Source organism: Falco rusticolus, chromosome 13 (assembly GCF_015220075.1).
Source record: "Falco rusticolus isolate bFalRus1 chromosome 13, bFalRus1.pri, whole genome shotgun sequence".
In the NCBI taxonomy this organism is placed as follows: Eukaryota; Metazoa; Chordata; class Aves; order Falconiformes; family Falconidae; genus Falco; species Falco rusticolus.
Genome location: NC_051199.1, coordinates 5,721,617 through 5,748,112, shown reverse-complemented (window position 1 = coordinate 5,748,112; position 26,496 = coordinate 5,721,617). Strand labels below are relative to the sequence as shown.

At 43.1% G+C, this 26,496-nt stretch overlaps 1 protein-coding gene across 3 annotated transcripts in view; it reads left to right on the top strand.

Annotated features, from left to right (window-relative positions):
• The window catches only part of ARHGEF4 (Rho guanine nucleotide exchange factor 4), a 229,055-nt gene that overhangs the window by 27,810 nt on the left and 174,749 nt on the right, over positions 1-26,496 (top strand). For 2 of the 3 annotated variants that reach the window (XM_037406133.1, XM_037406135.1), the window contains exon 3: positions 2,953-3,033. In XM_037406133.1, the coding sequence (XP_037262030.1) occupies positions 2,953-3,033 (81 nt within the window). Of the gene's footprint in view, positions 1-2,952; positions 3,034-21,106; positions 21,353-26,496 lie in introns of those variants that run through there. The other variant, XM_037406134.1, reaches the window with a different exon arrangement.

The following is a 26,496-nucleotide window of genomic DNA, read 5'->3' as shown; positions in this document are numbered from 1 at the left end:
CCCCTGGGCAGGGTTTCCATCCTGATTTTTGTCAATTTATCTGCTCTGGATTGAGCTTCTGTGCTCTTCCTGAGACATGACCCCACAACCATCATCTGTGTGGAGAGGATGGTGATGGGCTGGTGAGTGACTCAAGCTTGGAGCACCAAGCATGGAGCTGCCCGATTAGAGATTTCATTGGTTTCTGTGAAGATGAAATAGTACCAGCATGTAGCCAAACTCAGAGACAAGGCAGTAAGAAGAATTAATCGTAAGTATTATAGTATTTGTTATAATAGAATAATTGCAACTAGAGAGCCCCTTTCTGATTAACATGGAGACCTTTAAAGCTTTGTAGACATGATTCTGATCAAAGTTTGAGAAGTCTTACACATAAATAGAGCAAGTGCTGTATACCCACTTGTCAGAAACTAGGCGACCACATAAAAAGAGGTGCTATGCTAAAGGAATGTCAACCACTCTAGCTTGGCCTAGCAAAGCTCTCCTGCCCCTGGGCAGGGGGCGTTTTCTTAGGGTTTGTTCCTCCTAATTTGGTCCCTTCTGGCTTAACTCACAAATGGCCCACCCATAACTACTTTCCGGTGAAATGAAGCAGAAATGTGGAAGCCACCTGTGGCCTTCACCTGGCCTGTGCACAGCACCATTGCTTTCCTGCCTGGAGCTGTTCTGCAGAACGTTCTTCCACCAGAGGGCAGCTGGTAAAAGGAATGTGATGGGCTTGCCTGGCTCGAGATGAGACAGCAGCTAATTTGATGCTAATTATTATGGTTGTAATTTCCTCCCCAGCCAGATACAATCCCCTTCAGCCATCTCCAATGGTATTATGCTTAGGGAACGCTTCCCACAATAAAAGCACAGGCTTGTTCTTTCCCAGTTACCCACAAGATCCATCCTCAGCTGTAATCTGAGCTAGACACGGTACAATTAGTTATTTGTGTTTCTGAATTAGCAAAAGACTAAGCTTTAACAATCCAATAACGTATCAAAGATGTGTTTGCAATCAGTTTATCCCAGAGCTCCATTTGTTGCCAATCTGGCGCACACTGCAGTCTAAGGTGGAAGGAGCAGAGGAGGTGGGCAGCTATTTACAGACAGCTCAGCACTGCGTCTCCTCGCTTTATGAATGGTATGGAGCTATTTAGATATAAAAAGCCTATGGTGAAAAATTGTTGTAGGATCACAACAAATAAGTATCAGCTGCTTCCTGGGTGTAGTTGTACATGAAGAATACAGGGAATGAGGAAAACCTGCTTGTACTAAATACTTATTTTGCCTTTCCTTGTGATAGGAGTGCAATAGGAAATCAGCTACCAGACTTGGGATCCACCTGTGCTAGCATATCCCACACTCCCTGTCACTGTGATTTGAGCTTTTACTGCTACAAGTTTCAGATAATCACTGAAGACTGAGAAGAGATTCAGTGTTCTTCAAATAGAGACAAGTAGCAGCTCTGACCACCCTGTAATGACTAAGCTCAGTCTTAATTGTGTTTCCTGGTTTTCATCTTTACTCTTTCAGTTTCTTTCACTTCCTTTCCCTTTTATGTATGCTGTTACTTTCTCTGGGGAGATAGATTTGCTCCTCTATCTCATGTTGAGGCTGAATTTGGCTAAAGTCAGTGAGGTCTCTACTGCGCTAACAGCAATTCATCCTGCAGAAATAAATGGGACTTTAGAGAAGTTGGAGCTTGATGATGCTTGCAATTAAAATATTATTTTAAGGTCTTTATGTTTGATGTTGTAAACAATCATACTGCACAAACAAACCAAGGGAGACATCTACACAGTACAAGCCTGGAGGATGGGAACACAAATGTATGACCTTCACCCTCATTCAGATGCTCATAGAAGTAATTTTCCATGATAGACCAGACACTGAGACTTTCTTCTTTGGTCAGATGATAAAGAAACTTCACCCACTGAATTCATCTCTCACAAAGATAGCAAAACCTAACTTATGACCAGTTCCTCTAGAGATGTCACTCATGGTAAACCTGAATGTTTGTAATTATTTCCAAAGTTTTAAGACTTTGCATTGAAGTGAGAAGGGGTATGTACTCTTAGATCTGAAGGCATTCTGCCACTTGTTGCCTTCTTTTCAAATTTTGAGTGGGAACTTCACATTTACATACTCCTGATGCCCTTTGGTTTGCGTGGTTTGGTGTCTGATGATTAGGAGACAGTGGGCAGCACTGACTGACTACAGTTCAGCTATTACAGATCTCCATCTGACTACAGGTAGAGGACAGATGGGATATAGGAAGGGTGGAGGGATAAGAAAGTAAGAGGAGGACTAGTTAACCTCTAAGGCATGCAAAAGAGTACATGCACCAGTGAAGAAGTGAGTTTCTGTGACTTGCCAGAGCTATAAACAGCAGAAACTTCTCTTCTCCTGGAAATCCACAGTGGTACCCAGATGAAGCCACAGCTTATGCAATGGCTGGCTGTGGCAAGGGAGCATGGGCTGCGTTGTTCTTCCTTACCAGCACGCCCTCAGTTCTCCCTAGCACACAAGGCTATAAACTCATTTCGGTGCCTAATGCAGTTGCTTCTTCCCTCTTCTTTGTACCCTGAACAATAGTGATGAAGCCAAGTATTAAGTGAGTATTATCCGTTCCTGTGTTGAGTGAAGCATGGAACTTGTGAAAAGCCCTTTATGTTATATAATTAAAGACTGTACTTGAATACATAAGGGAACTGCTTTATTGTCACACAAATAATCTTAATTCTGGTGATTCTTAATGTTTGAGAGCTTGACTTTGTAACTGCAGAGATGTTCCTTTAACCCTGTTTTGTACACATAGTTTTTATGTAACTCAAGAAAGCTTTTTTTGTTTTCCCGTGGGTGGGCAAACTGAAAGCAATAGTACTGGTGACTCCTTGTTCCCTAAAGGTCAAATATATATATATATATCTGTATTTTTTATTTTTTTTCCTTCCTTCCTCTGCACAGGAGTGCCAACGAAGTGCTGTAAGAAGGGCTACTGAAGCAACAGAAATAAGTAGTTCTGGGAAGAGGCAGCTCCACATCCAGGTATAGAGTCACTTCTATTATTTGGGGTTGGGAACATGCTGTCATTCATGGTATAGTCAGAGGGGCTCTTTGTATCTGCAGGGACTGGAACTATCATCTGTGTTCTACCAATTTAAAACAAAGTCTGGCTTCTTTACGTAGGAATATTTGAGCATCACAAGAAAACATTCAGAAAAAGTCTATTTCAACATGGTCTATAATGGGGGTCAGCTTGTAGTTCTTACAGTTGTCTTTAAAGAAATTTCAGGAACATCCTTTAATGGAAAGCTAATTTTATAGCATAATCTTCTACCAAACTCTGACAATACCAAGTATACAATTCTAAGTTCACTCGTTTTTCTTATGTATTATGATATTGAATTATGAAAGGGTTTTAATTATATGTCAGTATAACAAATGTCATATACAGTATAACAGAGTGTAATTTAATGACTCATCTGAAGACAACACAACCTAAAGCTGTTCAGCCCTTCCTAGAATTCTGTCCCATGTATGTACAATAGCTACAGCTCAAAAGCTCATAGCGGTAGTATAAATTTTTTTTTGCAGGATTATGAGCTATGGGGAATTAGTTATTGTTTGATTCTGTCAAGTAATATGAGTTTTCAGAACTCAATCCTGTTTTCATATTAAATGGAGTTTATCTTGAATGTCAGTGTTTCAGACCTTGTACCTGGAGCCCTGTTTGATGCTGGTTTTACCAGTTCAGTTCATTAATTTTCCTGGTATTATGTAGAACTGTTTTATGAAGGTTAATAATGCTCTCAGAGCCCTCAGACCTTTCTATATAATTTGTGTGCCTCTACCGTCACAGGATCTGAGTGTTGTATTCTTTGTGTTTGCTGTTGCATTACGGCAATTCAGGGAGGCACAGTGATCCCTGGAGAAAAGCTGAGGAGTTAGGAGTGTGGATGTCAAGTGCTATATGCAGAGCAGTCTTAGGAATAAATACCCAAGTCCAAGATATAAATCCTCAGAACTTCTGCTCATTTACCGTGCAGCTGGGGTTGCTTGGTTAGTTCCTTCGTTCCTCAGTATATAGTGGAATTTGTAAATTAGACCTTTTTCTGTTCATCTTACCTGAGGTGCTTTGTCTTGCCGATATTTTTATAGATTTGGGCTTTGCATACAGTGAAAGACCCGTCAGGTGATGGTGGTTTCACTTTCTGTACAATAGCTCCATAGTTAGAACACCCAGTCAGGACCCAGGACACCTCTCATTTCTTTCCTCCACATGAGGCTTAAACCCCATGATTCCAATTTTTGGAAGAGTTTTCTTACTCCTCATAGCTTATGTGTTGAGCTGTTTGGTGGTAGGAGGGTTCTTGTGCCTTCCCATTGAAACTGTTCTACTCTACATGGTACAATAAAGGATCAGCTGAAATTAGAAAGATCAAGAGAGAACATTACTCTTCAGGTCTTAAGACTGTGGAGGTGGAAGGGAGGTGCAACAGCTGTGATATGACTTATATGCTCTGCCTTTTCACATAATTGCTTTACTTAAACTTTTGGTCTAGCGTCTCCCATTTTTCTGCTGCTTTGTTTCTTATTTATTACATCTCCATTCTTCCCAAAATTACAAAGTACCTCAGTTCCCATATCTGTATCTTTCCTGCTTCCTCTAATCTGGCTTTTGTCGGTCTGCTGCCAAAAGGGTAGCATATAAACTGGAGCAAAGCTTCCTGGATATAAGAGACCTACAAGAACATCTTAGGTATTATCCTTCCAACTTGAAATAATGAACGTTACAGCAAACAAAATGCAATGAAAGTGGCAGTGCAAGTGGGACCATAAAAGCATCTGGCCAGTGAAGCTTCTTTCTGCCAGGTTGCCTTCCTTCCCAAGCTTGCCCATGGAGGAGTTCACTGTACACCTTCTGTAAAACACTTCTGATGGGTAAAAAGCTGGCTGGATGGCTGAGCCTGAAGAGTGGTAGTAAATGGAGTTACATCTAGCTGGTGGCCAGTCACACATGGTGTTCCCCAGGGCTCAGTGCCGGGGCAAGTTCTTTTTAATATCTTTATTTACAATCTGGACAAGGGAATCGAGTGCACCCTCAGGAATTTTGCAGATGACACCAAGCTGGGGGAGAGTGTTGATCTGCTGGGGGGCGGGGAGCTGGGCAGGCCGGGCCGAGGGGCCAAGGCCAGCGGGTGAGGGTCGGCAGGGCTCAGCGCCAGGCCCTGCCCGTGGGGCACAGCAGCCCCCGGCAGCGCTACAGGCTGGGGCAGGGGGCTGGGAAGGGCCCGGCGGGACAGGGCCTGGGGGGGCTGGCTGGGCCGGCTGGGCCGGAGCCCCCCGTGTGCCCAGGTGGCCAAGGCGGCCAGCAGTGGCCTGGCTCGTGTCCCAGGCAGTGTGGCCAGCAGGGCCGGGGCAGTGCCCGTCCCCCTGCGCTCGGCACCGGTGCGGCCGCCCCTGACTCCTGGGCTCAGAGGACTCAGGGCCAGAGGGACATGGAGGGGCTGGAGCGTGTCCGGAGACGGGAACGGGGCTGGGGAAGGGTCCAGAGCACAAGTGCTGTGAGGGGCGGCTGAGGGAGCTGGGGGGGATCAGCCTGGGGAGGGGGAGGCTCAGGGGGGCCCGTATGGCTCCCTATGGCTGCCTGACAGGGGCTGCAGGCGGGGGGGGGGGGGGGGGGGGTTGGGCTCTGCTCCCAGGGAACAAGTGACAGGACAAGAGGAAACAGCCTCAGGTTGTGCCAAGGGAGGTTTAATTTGGATATTGGGAAAACTTTCTTCACTGAAAGGATGGTCAGGCATTGGAACAGGCTTCCTAGGAAAACGGTGGAATTGCCATCCCTAGAGGTGTTAAAAAGTGTGTAGGTGCATTAGGGACATGGTTTAGTGATGGACTTGGCAGTGCTGGGTTAATGATTGGACTTGTTGATCTCAAAGATCTTTTCCAACCTAAATGATTCTATAATTCTATGATTCACTTGTTACAAGTGTTTCTTCTCCAGCTAGAACTGACTCATAAGGCAAATTGCAGTGTTGGGGGACAACAAGTCAAAGGAATGTATCTGTACTCGTGTGTGGTTCTGTGTGGGATTCATCGGGGGAGGCTTAAGTTGAGAAGAAGCCAAATTTAGAACACAACTAAAATGATAATAAACCTATTCACTTAATTCCAGGTCAGGTTAAGAGGAAAGCTTGCTAACCAATGCGGTCAGTGGCCTGTTTGCCAGCTTATGTCCTTTTCTAGCAAGCACCAATTTAAAGTGATTAATATCCAGTCTCTTCATTTGAGTGAAATTTAAGCAGCATGCAATTTTCTCTGTCAGTTTAACACATGTGAAATATTCTGCCAGACTCTGGAATTTCATGCTGTAGACACATAAATATACCTCCTTCCCTGTGTTCTCCTAACAAGAACATCAGACAACACCCCACACATACTTACCTTTGAAAAGACAGAACGGTAAAACTGGTTTCATAGAGTTCCTGTCTGAGAGAATACCAGTCTTCAAACATCCTGGATATTAAAAGTTTCTGCTTGCTTCCTGGGAAATTAAGTAGTAAAACAAGCTTGTATGTATGTGAAATCAGTTATAAAAGGCTTCTAGCTTAAAGTGAGTTACCTACTTATAAACAGTCTTAAAAGTGTGGGCTTTTTCATATAGTGAAGTAGTTTCTGTTTTCTTTTAACATGGGAGCTGATGACCCTTTCTTGTTGTAAAGGTATAGCAAGTGTTTGGAAAGATGAGGACCTTAGTGTTTCAGAAGCTGAACAGCTTCAGTTCACTTCCTTTACCAGATCCAGAAGGTGCTGACATACAAGCAAGTTCAGAACTTTCAAACAGCACTGAGAATGCCTTGAGATCAGAAGTACTGGTTATCTCTTACAGCTCATGAATGGAGTAGGAGACTGTTCCTGTTTAAAATCCTAAACATTTTGTGAGTCTTGAGGCCTGCCTGAAAATAGGGGTCCTAAAAGCGAACTGTGAAATGACAGTTGAGATGATCAGCTGCTTAGTATAAATTTAAGACCCTGTCTTTAGCACTCCTGTTCGAAAATTTTGGCTGATACTTATAGTGTCTACAGAATCCTCTTCTCACAAAAAGAAATCGGGTGTTAATTCAAACCCACAGTGGTTATTTATGGTTTAACAAAGTTTGGATTCATATGGAAACTGTGCTTTCCTTTATGTTTAGAGCTCCCTAAACAAGCAATTTTTCCTGGGGTAATGCCAATCATCAGTGGAACCTTATATGAAAATTTATGTTTGAAACCATGTCTGATATCCTTATATCCCTTTCATTGATTTGCAGGAAATGGAAGGCTTGGGCTTCGGCAATAGCTCAAGGATGCAATGTGCCACATAGGCTAATGTGATATAGAAAAGGTTGTGGAGGAAATTAAATTGTTTACTGGTTGGATAATAAAAAGCTGTGCTGTGGTTGCTGACATAAAAATGGTTAGGGTATAGAAATGTGTCATAAATACAGCTTTAATGTTCCTCTAGTGTTGCCTTCATTAGAAAATAGGTGTATGGAGTTACTTACTCGGAAACATCATCTAAGAGGGGATGTAGTTGCTTGAAGATTTCAAACAAAATAGCAGGTTTAGAGCAAGGAAAAAGTTGTCCAGAACTAAGCTGGATTTGTTTAATTGAGGAAGGGGTCCTAGTATTACATAATTGGAAGGTATTTAATTTAATGAGAACGAGGACATACGTGTTTTTGTAGGTAGAGGTACAACCTTGGTCAATTTGTGAATCAGAAATCAGTTTTCCCAGTTTGAAAGGGAAGTACCTAGTATTCATTTAATCTTGAATTACTTAGGTCGGATATGTGAAAGCCTTTATTTTCTGCTGTACAGTAGTTCAGCACAATGGTTGGTAGAAGAGTTTTAAGTATTATTATTTTAATAGCTGGCATAGTGTCATCCAGACATGAAGCAGCACACTACTTTCTTGATGTATCAACACCATCCTAGAAAGTGTAAACTGAAGTGAACTTCTATTTGTAGAAAAGATTGTTGGGGTGAGATTTTCCTAAAAAACAGCACATAGCTCAGGTGAGGGGAAAAAGGCAAGAAAATAGTTAATGTTAATTTGCTCTGAAGGGACCATGGCAAATGGAGAATACAGCAAAAAGGAAGTTGGCTTCTTTCCATGACACTCGATGGCTTTCACTGTCCTGGAGCCATGCAACTGGTTTTGTGTGCATGGAGCAGATGGACTATGACAGGCTTAATCTTGTTTTTCTTGATGTTGGTGACTCACCTGAGCTTTAGTACGTGTGATTTGAAGCCCAGTGATTAAACAGCAAGGACTGAAAGGGCATAAGGAATGACGTACCCTGTCAGTCAGCGAAGTGCTGTTTCCAGCATGCTTTGGTATATAGCTGACCACCTGAGAAAACCAGCTTTTCTAATTTCGTATCTTCTGCAAGCACATGAATGTCATCTTGGGACCATTTTTAGTCTGTATCATACTTTGTAGGAAAGAACTGGTTTTGTGGCAAGCTGGGAGCATCTGGCAGGCTATTAAGCTAGTAGCTAACCCTTAATGACTCAGAAGAAAACGTTGTGTCCTGCCTTGATTTATTGCTAAATCAGACAATCAAGCTGGCTTTCAGGCCAATTTCTAATGCCAGGCATACACAATGTAAAGATGGGGATACAGTGACATATTCCCAGTTTGAAACAGTTCTATTTCTTGCCTAAACTGCACCTTTTGGGGCAGCATTCTCCCTTATCTCCGTCTTCTCTGTTTTTACTGCTGATTGGTAAGAGACTTGTGCAGGTTACTTCTGCAAGATAGGCTTGTGCAGTGTATAAGAGCAGAAGTAATGATCAAAGCAGGCTTAGTACTTACAGATGGGTGTGTGCAAGCTTCAACTTGCAAGCACCGTGTTACTGCATAGGCAGAAGCAAGCCAAAATATTTGCATTGTCTTGTACACACACTGTGTAAAATTTGGCCCATTACTGTAAAAATATTTTAAAACTATTTGTCATGGGTAACTTGGTTGAATTTCTTTTCCTTACGCCTTGAACTCTCAAAGGGATCTAAAACATTCAATAGCAGTGTTTGGCAAAAATAAAATGCAATGGATCTTTTACACTTGGCCCGTTTTGGAACACAGATTTGCCAGATTTTCAGCTTTTTTTCTAACAAAGTGCTGCTGTTCAGAGTTTTTAGCCAGAGAGTCTCCTCACCCATTTTTTTTCCTGATATTGGTGTCTGGGTTCTTTGGGCTGTGCAGACAGCAGCCTGGCAAATGTGATTCAAGTGAATAATGCTCCACATCTTTGATTTTCTTCATTGCTTAATCATCCAGATCCAGTTTTCCTCTGTGGAGACGTCATAGTGTTTTACTTTTACCTCACTGTCAACTTTTCTCAGATTTTCCATTTCTTCTCATGGAAAGTTGCTATGAGAAGTTCTCAGAATTACAATGCAATTATTGTAGCGCCTTTGGCAAGCCAGAAAATGAAGCGCTTTGTAGGTTGGAAAAGGAAATATTTTTTTTGTTGTTTTTATTGTTCCAAACCCTTTCCCTGGGCTACTCCAGAGTTATTTCAGCACCAGGACTCTGTTCTTGGAAAAGTTATGACACTGTAAATGGACTTCTGTTGTACGTGCACCTTAGTGAAAGTAATCAGTTGGTAAACTTAGCAGGTTACTGTGGTGGTGTTTCTCCCCTGTTATGCTGAAATCCACCATTACTGTAGACTTGCTTACCTCAAAGAACAGAAATGGTAGTTACCCGGTTATGGTATCCCTTTTCAATTCTCCCTCGTTGTTTGTTGGGACATCCTGCCATTTAGGCTCTTCTGGACAGGTTGTTCAGTGTGTTGGTGCAGAACGTAACAGTGAACATAAATTGTATCTTACTCTGTCTTGCCATTAAAGAGTGAGCAAAGAGTTGGAGTCCTGTAATATCTGAAAGAAAGAATCAATGTTTCTGGTCCTCTAGGTGTAGTAATTGTCTCCATTCAAGGTGGTGAGGAAAGCTTTAGAAACTTTCAGATTTTGCAGGGGAGGTTAAAATTTTAAGTAGCCAGGTTTGTAGCTGTATATTGTGTACGTATATCCATTAGTGAACATCCTGTTTTCTGGCAATTGCAGCTGCTAGGGCAAGATTTTATCTCTCTTAAAGTCAGTGTGACAAGGCTGGGTATTTGGCCAGTGACTGGGATGTCACTTGTGGTGTATGTGAAAAATTGCTATCCAAAATATTTGATGCATGGATCTAAAAAGATTTTACTGTGAATAAACATAGATAGGTACTTATGATAGATAGGTTTTATGATCACCCAAACTGTTTCTTTTCACCCAAACTTAAAAATATTTTATCAAACTGAAAATAATCTACATAAAGCTCAACAATGCAAATAACTGGAAAGGCAGTGAATGCCAGCCACGAGTCGGGAATGTAATTTTGTCTATTGCTTTGTGCTTGGCATACAACAAGAGATATTTGTTGAACTTTAGCAGGCAGAATTAAGAATACAATTGCAAGGCCTTATGATCTGAATAAAATGCAAATGACAATAAAAGAAGACAAAACTAACAAAATTCCTATGCTGAAAAAGCTGAGTATATAGACACTGGATGACAGGCGGTCTGGGGCAACTCCATACTCAGCATACAACTTAGTAGTTTAGGATTGTGTGATGGTTTTGGCAGTGTGATGAACGTGCTGTTCTGAAATCTGAGCAGGAATGGATATATGTTTTCAGGTGACTGTGCTTGTCTAAGTTCTATCCATAAATATGCAGAGATGCTTCCATGAGCTTGTAGTTTATAATGTACCTGGAGGCATTACATGGTCAGTGCATGCCTCTCCATATTAACTCTTGGGTCTAGCAGCAGGTAGGAAGCAGGCCTTTCCTGAACTCGTGGGGACTCCTGAGTAAAGCCTTGTCTGTCATCAGAGAGCATGACCTGCATGAGGAAGGAGTGGTTACCCGTAACTCGTGCTACCTCTGGAAAGCTGCACACCCTCAACCTTCAAAGGTATGGAGAACTGTGAAGTATCACAAGACTTTGCAGGACTTCTATTAGTTCTTGCTGGCTGTTTGAACTGGGACTATGTGAAGAACTTCAATTTACTTTGGAAAACATTTCTGTTCCTTACTGTTTCCCAGAGTGGAGAAAGGCCAAAAGCTAAAATTAGGAGGGTAACTAGATCAAAGCTGTACTTTGCTGCTTATAGTATGGAGACTAGGCTAATGGTCTTTGCTTCTGGGCAGAAGTTGGCAACTATATGTGTCTCTGTTCCTTCCACAGGGATAGCTGGCCCACAGCAACAACTTGTAGCTTGTTTTGATTTGTACATGTCCTGGATTTTCTTAGCCTCCTTGAAAACTAGACCTGTGTAGAACCAGATCAAGATCCCCAGGCTGTGCCTTTTGCAGACCATTCAAAGGGCCTGTATGCATTGCAGCTGCAATAGAGATTGGCTATATATGGTAGCTTTATCATACCTGGAATAAATAACAGCTTATTTAAAAGGAAGTGCAGCTGCCTGATATCATTCAGAGTTTCCCAGTGGACTTGTACGGGTTGTGCTGAAATGCATGTACTCTCATCTCTATCATTATTGCAACACCAGCGTAGCCAGGTAAACAGTGCAAGTCTACTGGCATATAAAGCAGACCAGTACTATAAAGACTGAGCAGAGGCCTGAGATTTGATTTGGTTGACACTGATTTGGTAACAGATCTGCTCAGTTTTTTTAAGATTCTGATCAGTGTCTAAGGTTGAATTGTTAGGTATTAGCTTAATAGATACAAGCTGCAGTCAGCACAGTCCTTGGAATACAAATATATGACAGTGACTTAGAACAGCTCAAAGATAAATAGCATGAGGTTTTGGTGCCTGTGCCAGATATCCCAACAGATGGTGTAGTGCGGTATCAGTTCTGCAGCTGTAACTTGTCCAGCTTAACCCACTAACAGACCTTTATTTTTGTTTCATTAATTTGCTCTTGCATACAGAACTGAGGAAATGATGGCTACAGGAGCAAGCTAGGCTACTAGCTTGTGAACTTCACCTTCCCTTCTTGCTGCATATTGTCATTCAAGCCTGCAGCAGATTATCTTCTTCCAGCTGCAGTCTTCCTTTCTCAGTCATTTGCACTGAACACAGTGCATTATAGTTCTGTGACGTGAACTGGTGAGGGTTGCTTGAGACTGTTCTCCTGCCTGACGAGGTCAGGATTCTAATACTCGAGTTAATGTGATTTGGGGGGCTTTTGACACCTGCTTGTGGAGGTGTTGCTGTTTGCCATCTGTGCTTCGACTCAAATACCAGGTGATTACTTGCATAACCACTGGTAGTATGTTGCCAGAAGGAGTTAATGCTAGTAACTGTGTCTTTAACTCTTGCCAGGTGTCATGCCATGCTAAGAAAGAGATGCATACTTTCTTATTTTTATCTGATACTTTCTCACCTTTATTGAACTATTTGTGCCTGGGGAGTGGGTTTTCCAGTGGTGGGTAAATACCAGTGCCAACCAACAAGTATGCAGCTAAGAGGTGGGGTGTGCCCAGTCCTCAGATATCCAGCTAGTTCTGTAGAAGGGTGGAAACTAGAAGCAGGGGGTTTGAACATGTCACTTGGATTCTCTGTCAATAGGACAAACTGTTGAGTTCTTGCCTATAAAGCAAACTGATTGTAAGATAAGATTTTAAAGATATTTGTGAAAAAATGGCCTACTCAAAAGAGCGAAATCTAACATGGAGAAGTGAAAACTGGAAAGTCCAGGAAAGCATATAGATGATACAACACTGCAGAAAAAAACACATGTAAGAGGGCAGAGACAGTGAATGGGTGTTGAAGATAGTATAGGAAATGTATGCCGTGATTTCCTGGAAGAAGGAACGAGATCAACGAGGCTGGAAGCAGGAAAGCAAGTTAGTCATCGTTCTGTATTAAAGGAATACAGAGGAATATTGTTTCTTATATCTGTGTGCTTACAGCACTTTGGACTGTGCTTACAGGCTCAAAGGCTTGATCTGCATTTAATATTTTCCAGTGTAAAGTGTAGCAGTATATGACAATAATGGCATACTTTGCCTATTGCTATACAATCTATTGTGTATTGTATAGCTATTTTCTATGTATGCAGAATCTAATTACTTGTGCTACAAGTGAAAGCATACTATTGCTAACAACACCTTAGTTGAAAACATGTTGGTTAACAAGAACCGCATTTATATGTTAATCAAAGGAATAATTGTACCAAGAGTACAAGTCCTTTCGTTTTTTTTCTCAGTTTTGAAGTAGTTCTTGACTGAAGAACTGGCCCCATCTCAAATAACTAACCTCATGATGTCACCTGCTTGGGAAGAAAGCTCTAGACATTCTTACCCCCCAGTGATCAGCTGTGGGATCTCATCAGAGAGGGACACCGCAGTCTGTGGGAATTTCTCTGTTGTGTGTGCATTGTCTATTCCTGGAATGCTTTCCAAAGAGCTTTTCCTACACACAAACCTCTCCATAAAGTACTGTGCCTCTGCCACACACATTAAACTTTCTGGATTAGAAATCTGAATGTCATGAGCCCTTGAAATAGTATCATTGTCCTAACCAGATTCTATCACCTAATTAAAGACTATTGTCTTATTCCCTGTCTTAATGGATCTCCCCAGAGGCCTGCTTTGGTTGGTTCCAGAAGAGTCAGGCCCTCAAAGTAGGACAAGGACTCTGACCTGAAGGTGATATTTTAATATCCTTGATATTGGCTTTTTTATTTTGTCTTTCATCAGGTTGATAATACCTAGTGCTGGTTTATGTCACTTTCTGTCCATGCACCTAATGGTTTAACACTGTAGCTTTAGCACTTCGGGTATCACTGCATCTCAGCTTACCGTAGGTGCCAGCATTTTCTCTGTACTTGGGGCTGATTGAAAGACATAAAAATGGATTTTATGTCCAGTATATGGTACATTGAGAGTGATGGCTTGGATTCTCATTTTGCACCACAGTACTATTTCCAACTAGGCAGAGGTTTTAATGGCAGAGTTGCATCTGAGATAATGGTTATAACTTTGAGACAGTTGTCATAAGTTTCTGAATAACTTTAAGAATAAAAATAGTTGAACTCTGCTTCATTATGCCCTGTCATTTTCATTACCTGCATGTGGTAGCACCCTTCTGCCATCCACCTCCCATGGAGATTGTGGAGAACAGTAGATCGAGAAGCCAGTCATTCTGCTTCTAACTGGCTTACTACTAGCAGGACTTCTGTACAAGCACAGGAAAAAAAATTGCAGAAGCCTACTTCTGCACTGCATTGAAGTTTCCATTTGTCTGGGGGTTACTGAGCATATTTGAGGGCAGAGTTTAGTTTGGGACCTCAGTACTCCCATTCTGGCCTTTCTCTGGACCCAGTAAATTCTTTCTAGAAATGCTGATTGGAATACATTTTGCTGGCTTTATTAGGGTCAGAGGCAACTATTACACACTTGGTTTTTAGCTTTTTACTGCAGGGGATTTTTAAATGAACATGAATAAGATATTTTCTAAACACACAGCAAGAGCTTCCTGTTGGAGTAGGCTACCAGGCATCTAATTCTGTGTCACTTGTGCTTCTAGTTGTATTGAGTTTGTGTGGCAAGGTTTTGGTATGAGGGAGGGCTACAGAGGTGGCCTCTGTGAGAAGCTGCTGGAAGCTTCCCCTGTGACCAACAGAGCCAATGCCAGCCGGCTGCAAGACAGTTCTGCCACTGGCCAAGGCCAAGCCAATTAGCAACATTGGTAGAGCCTCCTTGATAACATATTTAAGAAGGGGAGGGGGGGGGGAAACCCTGTGCAACAAATTGCAGCTGAAGAGAGGAGTGAGACTATGTGAGAGCAGCAGCCCTGCAGACCCCCATGTCAGAGCAGGAGGGCAGGAGGTGCTCCAGGTGCCAGGGCAGAGGTTCCCCTGCAGCCTGTGGTGAAGCCCATGGTGAGGCAGGCTGTCCCCCCTGCAGCCCGTGGAGGTTAACGGGGGAGCAGGTATCCCCCTGCAGCCCGTGGAGGTTAACGGGGGAGCAGGTATCCCCCTGCAGCCCGTGGAGGTTAACGGGGGGAGCAGGTATCCCCCTGCAGCCCGTGGAGGTTAACGGGGGAGCAGGTATCCCCCTGCAGCCCGTGGAGGTTAACGGGGGGAGCAGGTATCCCCCTGCAGCCTGTGGAGGTTAACGGGGGGAGCAGGTATCCCCCTGCAGCCCGTGGAGGACCTCATGCCTGAAGGAGGCTGTGATCCCATGGGAAGCCCATGCCGGTGCAGGCTTCTTGCAGGACCAGTGGCTCCATGGATAGAGATGCCTACACAAGAGCAGGTTTGCTGGCAGGACTCGTGACCCCTTGGGGGACCCGGGCTGGAGCAGTCTGTTCCTAAGGTCTGCACCCTGTGGGAGGGACCCACACTGGAGCAGTTCATGAAAAACTGCAGCCCATGGGAAGGACTCGCTCTGGAGAAGTCCATGGAGAACTGTCTCCCACGGGAGGGTCCCATGCTGGAGCAGGGGAAGAGTGTGAGGAGTCCTCCCACTACAGAAGAAGGAGCGGTGGAGACATGTAATGAACTGACTATAACCACTGTTCCCTCGTCCCTCTGTGCTGCTGCAGGGGAGGAGGCAGAGAAATTTGGAGTGAAGTTAAGCCTGGGAAAAAGGGAGGGGTGGGGGAAAAGTATTTTTTAGGTTTTGGTTTTATTTCTTATTATCCTACTCTGATTCAAATGGGAATAAATGAAAGTAATTTCCCCAGGCTGAGTCTCTTTTGCCTGTGATGGTAAATTGCTGAGTGATCTCCCTGTCCTTATCTTGACCCATGAGCTTTTCTGTTATATTTTCTGTCCCCTGTCTGGTTGAGGAGGGGAGTGATGGAGCAGCTTTGGTGGACACCTGGCATCCAGCCATGGTCAATCCACCACACTAGTTTAGAAGAGAACTTTGGCGATCTAATCAGCTCTGAATTAATTTTGCAAGATTCATAGCAAGGCTGCTGTGTCTCACAGTCCGGGGTCAGTCTTGAGTGGAGGTGTCAAACTGCAGTAAAAATATCTTTATCTGCCTGTGGGTAGGGGAAGTGTCTGAGGAAGTCACTGAGTAAGAAGTGACAGCAGTGGCATTTCTTCTCCTTGTGGCAGCACCAGCAAGTCCCCATACATACTTTGACAGAAATTAGTGCTGGTGCCATTATTGACCAAATTCCTTGCAAGTTTGATCCATGGCTTTTGCTACTCAGATTTTGTTTATTATGTTTCTTTAGAAGCTCATATTTAAAACCAGCTTGTAAACTGTCCTGTCATGTAAGGCATAGCCTGAGAAGTTCTAACTTAGTTGCTGTTTACTGATGTCTGGAAGCAATGGGATTTTGCTGGGCAATGGTGGACAGTGTTGGTGCATGGACACCTCTGGCTTAGCAGCACAAATGTTTACCCAGCTGAGAGCCGAGGCTGTGGTAAAGCTCAGAAATACCTATCTCAGCTCCCAAAGGTACAGTTTCCCATTATACGCCCAGAATCTCCTACCTTCTATGAAGACAGAAAATTTAAATATTTTGATTACAGGAGTGAAATTCAGAAAGATTTGAAGAGTACTTGAACGAACATGTTGGGCTGCATCAAGAGGTGTATTTTTATGATAATGGTAATCAAATGAACTGCCTAAAGGCAAATAAGCAATTACAGTGGAGATGAAAGTGTCTGACATGATCATTCAGAAATTAGAATACCTGTTTTGTCACTTAAGTCATCTTGCTCAGGCTGTTAGTGATGGCTGCCTGCAGTATGTCCCTTACTGCCCAGGTCAGGGTGACAGCTTAAAAGTCTTCATTGTTGGAGCTTTTTGTTTCAAACTATGAGAGCCTGGGGATATAAATTAAGGTTCTGCTGAGCCATATTCAATGCCTTTTTTGATAGAGGATGGTTATGTCTTTACTGACATGAAAAAATGAAGTCTCTGGGCTTCGTACTCTAAGGGGAAGACAATATTGGGCAAAATTGTTGTTCCTTGGAGGAATCTTACAGAAGCATATGATACTCTCAGAAGGGGCAGAAAGGCAACCTTTGACCTTTGCAGCCATAAAGCTGGAATGACATCAACACGTATTCTAACGTTTAGTTGGTTTGAAAGCCAACATGATAAAATCTATATAATACCCAATTACGTTAAACTAACCCAGGTGAATGCTACATGAAGTAGTCAAAGAATTGAAATCATGGGAAGAAAAGCCTTCCACCAGTACAGTAGTGGAGTTCCAGTGCCAATTGTTTGCCTTTAGAAAATCCTAGTCTCAGTGCTCTGCAAGGTTTTGGTACCTAACTTTAAACAGATGCTTTGGTCCAGGCACCCCATAGTACCTAATCTGCTGAAGGCCATGTCAGTTTAAACGGTATTTTTTTTACTGTGGTGGCAAAAGGCAAAATGGATATTTTGTTCTATGAGTCAGTGACAGTTTCCAGCTGCTGTTCTTTAAAAAGCAGAAAAGACTTGTAGATTTATATAGTGGACCAGTAGGAAAAGTGCCAACAGTGGATGGCCCTGGACACTTCAGGGATAACAGCTCTATGCTTGTACCAAAGATGATAAATCCTCATTGACCAAATGAAACCTCAGAATCATATGCTGAAAAAATGTTCACCACAGTTTTGCAAGTGAAATTTCTGTTAACTGATAAACTCACTCTGAAAATGGACTTGGTAATAGTAAACTCCTGGGAACCCGTTGTTTGCTTTTAAGGGGAGGGGGGAAAACTGTGAAAGGTTAGCTATGAAGAAACCCCAGTCTGCTGGCAGTAGGCTGATGTTCTAGATGCAAAATTTTGGGCATCAGAAAGCTTTTAATAGATTTGCTAATCAAAGTTACTGTCAGAGACTTCTTTATTAGATGTAACTAAAGGGGGGAGATCTTTTAGATGTTTGCACATATCATAAGACAAATTAATTCAGGTTACAGATTCTCTTTAATGCCATTAGGTCTGTTTGTAGTTGTCCTCTGTGGTGGATTGATGTTGGCTGGCTGCCAGACGCCCACCCAGTTGCTCTCTCACTCCCCCCCCTCAAGAGAACCGGGAGAAAATAAGATGAAAAAGCTCATGGATTGAGGAAGACACTTACCAATTACTGTTATGGGCAAAACAGACGTAATTTTAGAAAAATTAATGGGCAAAACAGATGCAATTTTAGAAAAATTAATCTATTACCTATGAGAAACAAAGACAACAGCTGAAATGCCTTCCCTCCACTTCTCCTCTTTTCCCCCCAGGGTCGAAGTTCACTCCTTCATTCCCAATGCCTCCACCTCTCCCCTGGCTGGTGGAAGGGGATTGAGGGGTTGCAGTCAGCCAGCAACAGTCCCTCTCTGCTCTTCCTTCCTCCTCACACTCCTCCTCCCTGCTCCCGTGTGGGTCCTTCCCACAGGCTGCGGTTCCTTTAGGACAAACCTGCTGCAGCATGGGCTCCCCTGGGACCGCAGGGGAGCCTGCCCAGGCCCTGGCGACACCTCCTGCTGTGACCCTGCTGCCCACAGGGCTGGCTCTCACACCTTGTCCCTCACCCCTTGCTGTTGGGTGGCCTTTGGCCCTTTCTTAAGCACTCTGTCATGGAGGTCCTCCAGCTCCTCTGAGAGACCCAGCCATGCCCTGCCCTGGGACCACTGGAACCTGCTGTGCCTGGTACGGGGCAGCCCCAGCCGCTCCTCATCAAGAAGGTGCAGCCCTGCAGCCAGCTGCCATGCACGGGCACCTGATACAACCTGTGTTTTTCAGGAATGTAAAAGGGCTTATGTAGCTCTGTAATCATATGTTATGATGCATACTCACAAAGGCCTGATTTCTAGAAAGTTTCTTGTAAATTTTACAAAGTTTTGGACAGCAGAGCTCCATTAATAGTAGTGTTGTCTTTAAGGAATTGCAGGATTACAGGAATACTCTGCAATTTGCCCATCCTGTGTGGTGAAGTAAAACAGTCCAAGAAATGTACCAATCTGAAGAAAAGATCTCAGCTGATTTACAGAAAAGGAACATCCTTATTTCCAGCCCACAAACAAGTAAAGCAGGGAAGAACAGCATGAGTGATAGGCAATTGAGCTTTAACCTTCATTTCAGAAGAGATAAGCAACTGAAAGGGGAGTCGGTTTCTTAGGGCAACCCCCCTGGCTAGCAGCAATGACCTGCTTCTGGCATGTTGTTCACAACACAGGCACTTCTGTAGATATTAGAAATACTGGTAGATAAAAATTGGGCAGCAAAAATCTGGCTTTTCATATGCATAGATTGATTCTTATTAAAACCCCCTTAATTCATATGTGAATAAATCTTTATCTTCCTTTTCACTTGTGAAAGATAAATACCAAGGCACCTCAGAGCTGGAGTCATCTTAGTGGGCATTTCCTTCTGCCCAAAGAGTCTGAAGTCAGGGCCTGGGCAAAGAATGCTTCAGCTGAACCTTGTGTCCATTGAGTCAGTACCAGGAGAGGCATGGAGGAAGTATAAGTCTACCTGCAATTTCTTGAATAAGCGGGGTTTAAAGGAATTACAGTAATTTCAGGATAAATCATGAAAAGTAATCCTTCAAAATAATTTAAACTTAAGAATTAACAAATAAAAGCATTGAAAACTCTTGAGCCAGGCCCTTTTGCCTCCAAGGAGATTTTTTAAAAACTAATATTGCATTGTGAAATTTTTTGAGACTTTTTAGAATTTTTATTTGCAATTTTCATCCCAAATTGTAGGCCAAGTTTACTTAAAATGATTGCTGGATGTGTATAATATTGACACATGTATGTCTTTTAGAACTAAGATTTAAAGGAAAAATCTTCTGTATGTCTTTTATCCATGAAATCATGAGAGATGGCAGAAGCAAGCTTCATGCAGCAGCATTGTCCTTTGGCAAGTCAAACCACAGGTTACATTGCATTTGCACCTTATGTTGCAATTTAGAAATTACTGGCCTGGTTTCTAACAAGTTAGGTGTGCCCTTCCCTATGGCAGTATTATGCTTAACATATGCAGTTCCCACAATGGCAGAAAAAATGTGTACATGGTAAAATATGGCTTCCTGCTCTGAAGTATTTGATTTGTGCATAAATGTCTTATTTACATGTACTACCAGAACAGTAATATTTCTAATTGAAATAGACTAACAGGAAGAATAGCTGCTGGAAGTTGTAGAGGGGTTTGTAGTGTTGCAAATCCAGGGCAACTGGGGGATGTGCTTACTGGAGGGGGTGATGCTGCCAAGATCCCAATTGCACTGAGCAGGTAAAAGAGTATGTTTTAGGTTAGAGCTGGTGATAGTCTTGGGCGAGTGCTGGAGCAGCAACCATGGTGGGGGATTGTGTCCCTCCTTCCACCCTGCTGTGCTGGGTGCACTGCACATCTCTCTGTCTTTCTTCCCTGTGCCCAGCAGCATGGAGCATCGGAAGCTACTCTGGAGCACCTCCCTAAAACACCTCTTCCTGGTGTAAAGATTTTAAGAGTGTGTGGTTTGAATAGTTCAAATATAAGCTGAAGTTAGATTAAAAAATAAATGAAAGCATGCAGTATCAGGCTGTGCCTGACAGTTGCTGTAATGCAGAGTGATCCCTTTCTGAGAACTTGCTTGCACTCAGTAGTTGCCTTTAATTCTAAGTGCACTGTGAGCAGACTACCTGTAACTCTCAGTCCTGGCTGCTAAATGTTGATAGATTCTTTGCAGTGTGGCATAGGTTGCACCTCTGTGTTGCTGAGCGTTACTGAAGCACAGATAATCTTTAAGGGACTTCAATGTCAAGTGAGAAAAAAGAAGAAACTGAAATTGCGTTTACTCTTCTGCACTTCAAAAGACTTGTTATAAAATTTTCCCTTACCTTTAAAGATAGCAACTAGAAAGCTCATACTGTGGGAGCCTTTGCTTTTAAACGCTGCAGCAAGCATAATACACACTGATTGAACTTGCAGTTGGCAAAAGCAAAAGCTGGGGGGGATGTAAGAGAACATGTGCTGTCCTTTGTAGTTCCAGTTCTTTTAGAAGCACTCACAAATAGCTTTAGTTTCTTTAGCAAATACAATGGCATCATTCTGGGCATGCCTAGTAGAAGTGTTCTGGGGCTAGTAAACTGTGAACAAACCTGTTTGCATTGCTGTACTGTAGAGCGCAGCACAGATAAGCCCTAATTGTTATGCAACTCCTTAGCATAAGCTCCTGGCATGGCTCATATGCTTCCCTTGTACTAAGACCGTCCAAAATAGCAACAAGAAAGCATGTAACTAAAGACACAGCAGGAGTGTAGGAATTCACCCAGGCCTTGGATGTTCTAAAGATTGAACAATTCCTCATTTCAAACCTTCCAAAATGCTAAGCATAATGTATTTTCTTCGGAGCTTCTTCAAGGTAAGCAATTTCAAACTTTTCCTGAGTGTGGGAGCTTGTTTGGTTTAGTTCTGTTTTGACAAGAGAGAAACTTAGATTTGAAGTCTGTACAGGAATGTAGAAAGTAGTTTTCTTGAGAACTGATGCCCAGTAAGTAAGTGCACTCACCAGGTTTGCAATTTGCTTTGCTATGTTAATATTTGATTTGTAGAAAGTGGTTATTTTCTGCTACAGTGTAAAGGAAACACTTGTGAATTTACATTGAAAGATCCTTATATGATGAAAACTATAAAATTTGTGGTGTAACCCACATCCATCAACAGGGAGTTATTAACAGAAAGATGCCTGTTGTGAGACAAAACCAAATTACAACTCATTTTTGTTATGTTTTTCTGAAGTGTTTGTTCTATTTTAAACATACCAAATTGAGCAATTGAACTCTACCATCATTGAAAACATTTTAGATACAAAATAAATTATAAAATATTGCCAATAAGTATAAGTTTATATTTCATATTATTAAAACAACCACACTAAAAATCTAATCTTCAGTGATGTGTATGCAACTTTCTGGGGGCAGTTTCATTTTCTGTGAATCTAATAAATTCCACAGTTTTATGACTGAGGTCCTGCTGCTGTCTGCTGTTGGGCTGAAATAGCTGTTTAAAATCTGAGTCCCAGCTGTGGCTTTCACCTTGCTCAGAGTGACGGCGCATGTTGCAACTGGAGCGTGTGCTGCAGGTTTCGTTAGAAGCGTGCACTGTGAAATGTGTAGATGATTTGGAGAAGTGTGGGTCAAAGGAAATGGAAGTTTAATCAGATTAGTGAATATTGGATTATTCTGTGATCTAAAATGTTAGAATTTAAAATGCAATAGAGAATTATGCTAACTTAGAAGAAAAGTACTTAAGGAATAGAATAACTATAATCAGCTGAATTCCAGCTTCCCATTATGTTGTCACTTACACATTTGCATGCCAAACTGCTTCTTGGTAAAGTATGCTGCAGGATTGCAGCTGTAATGTAAAGTCAGCGGTAAATTTGATTTTACAGCTCCGTGGAGACCGACTGCTGCTTAAAATAAATGTGAGAAAAGGTTTGATTCTGGTCTTAACACATGTAGTTACAGTTAGCACCTGCAGCCACCCGACGGTTCATAGAAAACCAATAGCACTTCTAAGTAGAAGGTGGGCCTCATTTTTGGCAGCCTTCCTTAGAGAGATTGTGTGGAGTTGGTCTTAAAAATGGCCTACATTTGGGTTGAAAATATCTACGTAGCTTTTTCTGAATTACTTTGTTACTCTAAACACTGCATTCTTTGGGAGGTAAAAGCAAGGTATAGGAAAAACACAATAGGAAGCAACAGGAAGGTTTTTCTGCCTTACTGGGATATGGTTATTCACTCATCATACTTGCATTGCTGTTTCATCGCATGATTGGCCTTGACTTTGAAAAATTATAGCGTAAAACGTGTTGCTAAAGTGTATGTAAGTACCTTACTTTAAGGTGGGAGAGTATATACTTCTCAGTACGTAAAAGAGGATTTTTTGTTACATTAGGATGATACACCTGCAATAGCATTAAGACACTAGTATTTGAGAAAAACAGGACTGAGTAAATCTGGTAGCTGTTAAGTTGGTGATTACTGGATTCATTCTGAAGATGATCACTGTCGTTTGTACCAGCTTTGTGCCATCGCTGTTGGTTTCAGTTTGAGAGATTAGCAAGGGTCAGTTTATGTCTACAAGTTTCATTTTGCACTCATTGTCTTAAATCTAAGATAAGTTGGTCAAACTTTGAAATGGAGGTAAAATTAAGACTATTTTAATTACAGTTTCTTCGTTGTTTTCTGTGAAGTTTTCTTGAAATAGAAAGTTCTTAATTGAAAGCTGACCAAAACACAGTATATCTAGAGCTGTATTTTGCAGGTCCTGTGTACCATGCTGCACTTTGATATTCTTGTGGTTTGGGTCACGCTAGAATGACCTGAATAGCTTGAAGTGCAGTCTCAGGTCTTAGCCATGTTTCTCAATAGGATTTTAGCTCCTAAGATCCCCATATCCATGGCTGGGAACTTTACAAGTATCACCCTCACCTGACTGGAAAGAAAAAGTAGCCTGGGTCAAACAGCTAACAAATCTGCCCTCAGCTTTGGGATAAATGCTGCTAATGCTGTGGCAGTTACTGTGGTGCCTCTTGTCCTCCTCTGGAAGTTACATCAGTGCTACTGCTGACGGGAGGAGCAGGAGGAAGTGGCACTAGCATAAACCTGTCCCTGCACCTCTAGGAGGGACCCAGATTTGGGTGCAGGACCCTGGGGAAGGGTTGGTGGGGAAAAACCTGGGACCCCCCACCTGCCCTGTTTGTTTCTGGCTGCAAGGCTTTTGTAGCACAGAGCTATGAGTTTGCAATACATAACTGTGATGGTATCATGGTTCCTTTCACTGCGTGTTCAAAGTAGACACACAATTGCATGCACATCTGAACTTGGGAAGATGTGTCAGCAGAGGTATCCTGTTATATTTTGATCAATCAAGTTTTTCATCTCCCATAGGAATCCATTTAAAGGCTTAATATGTTTATCTTTGCTTCTGCCAAGTGAAATGGAAAGAGATATTGAGGTTGTTATAAAAATACAACTGCATTGGTTTTAGCTGCTGGTTTTTCCCACTAATTTAAATAATTCTCTAATTAAAATATTCTACATGTCTGTTCACTTAATGTGAAAATATTTGCTTTTCATATAAAATCTGCAGAGATCAAAGTGTAACTCCTTATTAAATGAATAATCATATATATGGTTCAGATGAGCTATAATTAATTTTTGAGGAGTGCAACAGCAAAGTTTATGGAAGTATATTATTATTTTCTTTAATTTCAAAACCAGAAAATGCTGATTAATACCGCTGTCTTTATAATGATGGCCACAATAAGAATCATGTTTTCACTTATGGCATGGAGGGTTTCAAAACAAGCAGCCTGTTGCAGTAATTTTCAATTCCTGTCTAGTACCACTGGTACAGCGGTAAACAACGCACGATGCAGATTTGCCACTAATACCTTTAATGCCTCTAAAATAGTACACCTATTGTTCTCTCTGAACCAAAGCTCCAGGCCACTAATACCAGCTAAACAATTCCTGGCCACTTTAAAAGGCCAGTGTATGCCTGAGCAGTGATTGCTGCAGTCACCAGTTGCAGGCAGAGCTTTTGGGAGCCCTGCTGCTGCTGTCACAGGGAACAGCATTGCACAGGTGTAGGACACCTGAAATTTGTTTCAGATTCAGTGTTTGAAGTGTCATACATTTCTCTCTCATTGGCCACAACTTTCATGTAATTCTGCTTAGAGATCTGTGTCATCTGCTTGGTTAGTTTTTGCAGCCCTTCCAGCTTAGACTTTGGATCTGAACCTAACGTTGCTGGTTTTCTCTTTGAACAACAGGCCAAGCTTGCATTTGCATGAATCGGAGAAGAGTTTGTTCACCATATATGTTTCATAGAATGGTGTGGGTTGGAAGGGACCTTAAAGATCATCCGTTCCCAGCCCCCCTGCCATGGACAGGGACACCCCCCACCATCCCAGGCTGCTCCCAGCCCCGTCCAGCCTGGCCTTGGGCACTGCCAGGGATGGGGCACCCACAGCTGCTCTGGGCAGCCTGGGCCAGCGCCTCGCCGCCCTCACAGGGGAGAATTTCTTCCTCATATCTAATGTCCATGTGCCCTCCTTCAGCTTCCAGCCATTCCCCCTTGCCCTGTCGCTACGTGCCCTTGTCAAAAGCCCCTCCCCAGCTTTCTTGTCGGCCCCTTTAGGTGCTGGGAGGCTGCTACAAGGTCTCCCCGGAGCCTTCTCTTCTCCGGGCTGAACAACCCCAACTCTCTCAGCCTGTCTGTAGGAGAGGTGCTCCGGCCTCTGATCATCTTCGTGGCCTCCTCTGGACTCGTTCCAGCAGGCCCACGTTCTTCTTCTGCTGGGGCCCCAGAGCTGGACGCAGTGCTGCAGGTGGGGGTCACGACAGCGGGGCAGAGGGGGAGAATCCCCTCCCTGGACCTGCTGTCGGTCACGCTTCTTGTGATGCAGCCCAGGATGCGGTTGGCTTTCTGGGCTGCGGGCGCACACTGCCGGGTCACGTTGAGCTTCTTGTCCCCCAGCACCCCCAGGTCCTTCTCCTCAGGGCTGCTCTCAATCCATTCTCCTCCCAGCCTGTATTTGTGCTTGGGATTGCCCCAGCCCATGTGCAGGACCTTCCACTTGGCCTTGCTGAACTTCACAAGGTTCACACGGACCCACCTCTCCAGCCTGTGGAAGTCCCTCTGGACGGCATCCCTTCCCTCCAGCGTGTCAACCACACCATATAGCTTGGTGTCATCGGCAAACTTGCTGAGGGTGCCCTCAATCCCACTGTCCATGTTGCTGACAAAGATGCTGAACAGCACTGGACCCAGTAAAGACCCCTGAGGAATGCCACTCATCACCAGTTTCCACTTGGACATCGAGCTGTTGACTACAACTCTTTGAGTGCAGCCATCCAGCCAATTCCTTACCCACTGAGTGGCCCATCTGTCAAATCCATGTCTCTTCAGTTTAGAGATAAGGATGTTGTGTAGGACAGTGTCAAGTCCAGGCAGATGACATCAGTTGCTCTTCCCTGATACATCAATGCTGTAACCCTGTCATAGAAGGCTACCATATTTGTCAGGCACAACTTGCCCTTAGCAAAGCCATGTTGGCTGTCACCAATCATCACCAATCACCTCCTTACTTTCCATCTATCTTAACATAGTTTCCAGGAGGTTCTGCTCCATGATCTTGCTGGGCACTGAAGTGAGACTGACTGGCCTGTAGTTTACTTGGTCTTCTTTATTTCCCTTTTTAAAAGTGGGGATTACATTTTCCCTTTTCCAGTCTGTGGGAACTTCACCAGACTGCCACAACTTCTCAAATATGATGGATAGTGGCTTAGCCACTTCATCTGCCAGTTCCCTCAGGACCTGCAAATACATCTCATCAGGTCCCATGGACTTGTGCGCCTTCAGGTTCCTTAGATCCTCTTGAACCTGATCTCCTACAGCAGGCAGTTCTTCATTCTCCTAGTCCCTGTCTTTGCCTTGTGTGACTTGGGTGTGTGGCTGGAGCATTTGCCAGTGGAGATGGAGAAAAAAAAGTCA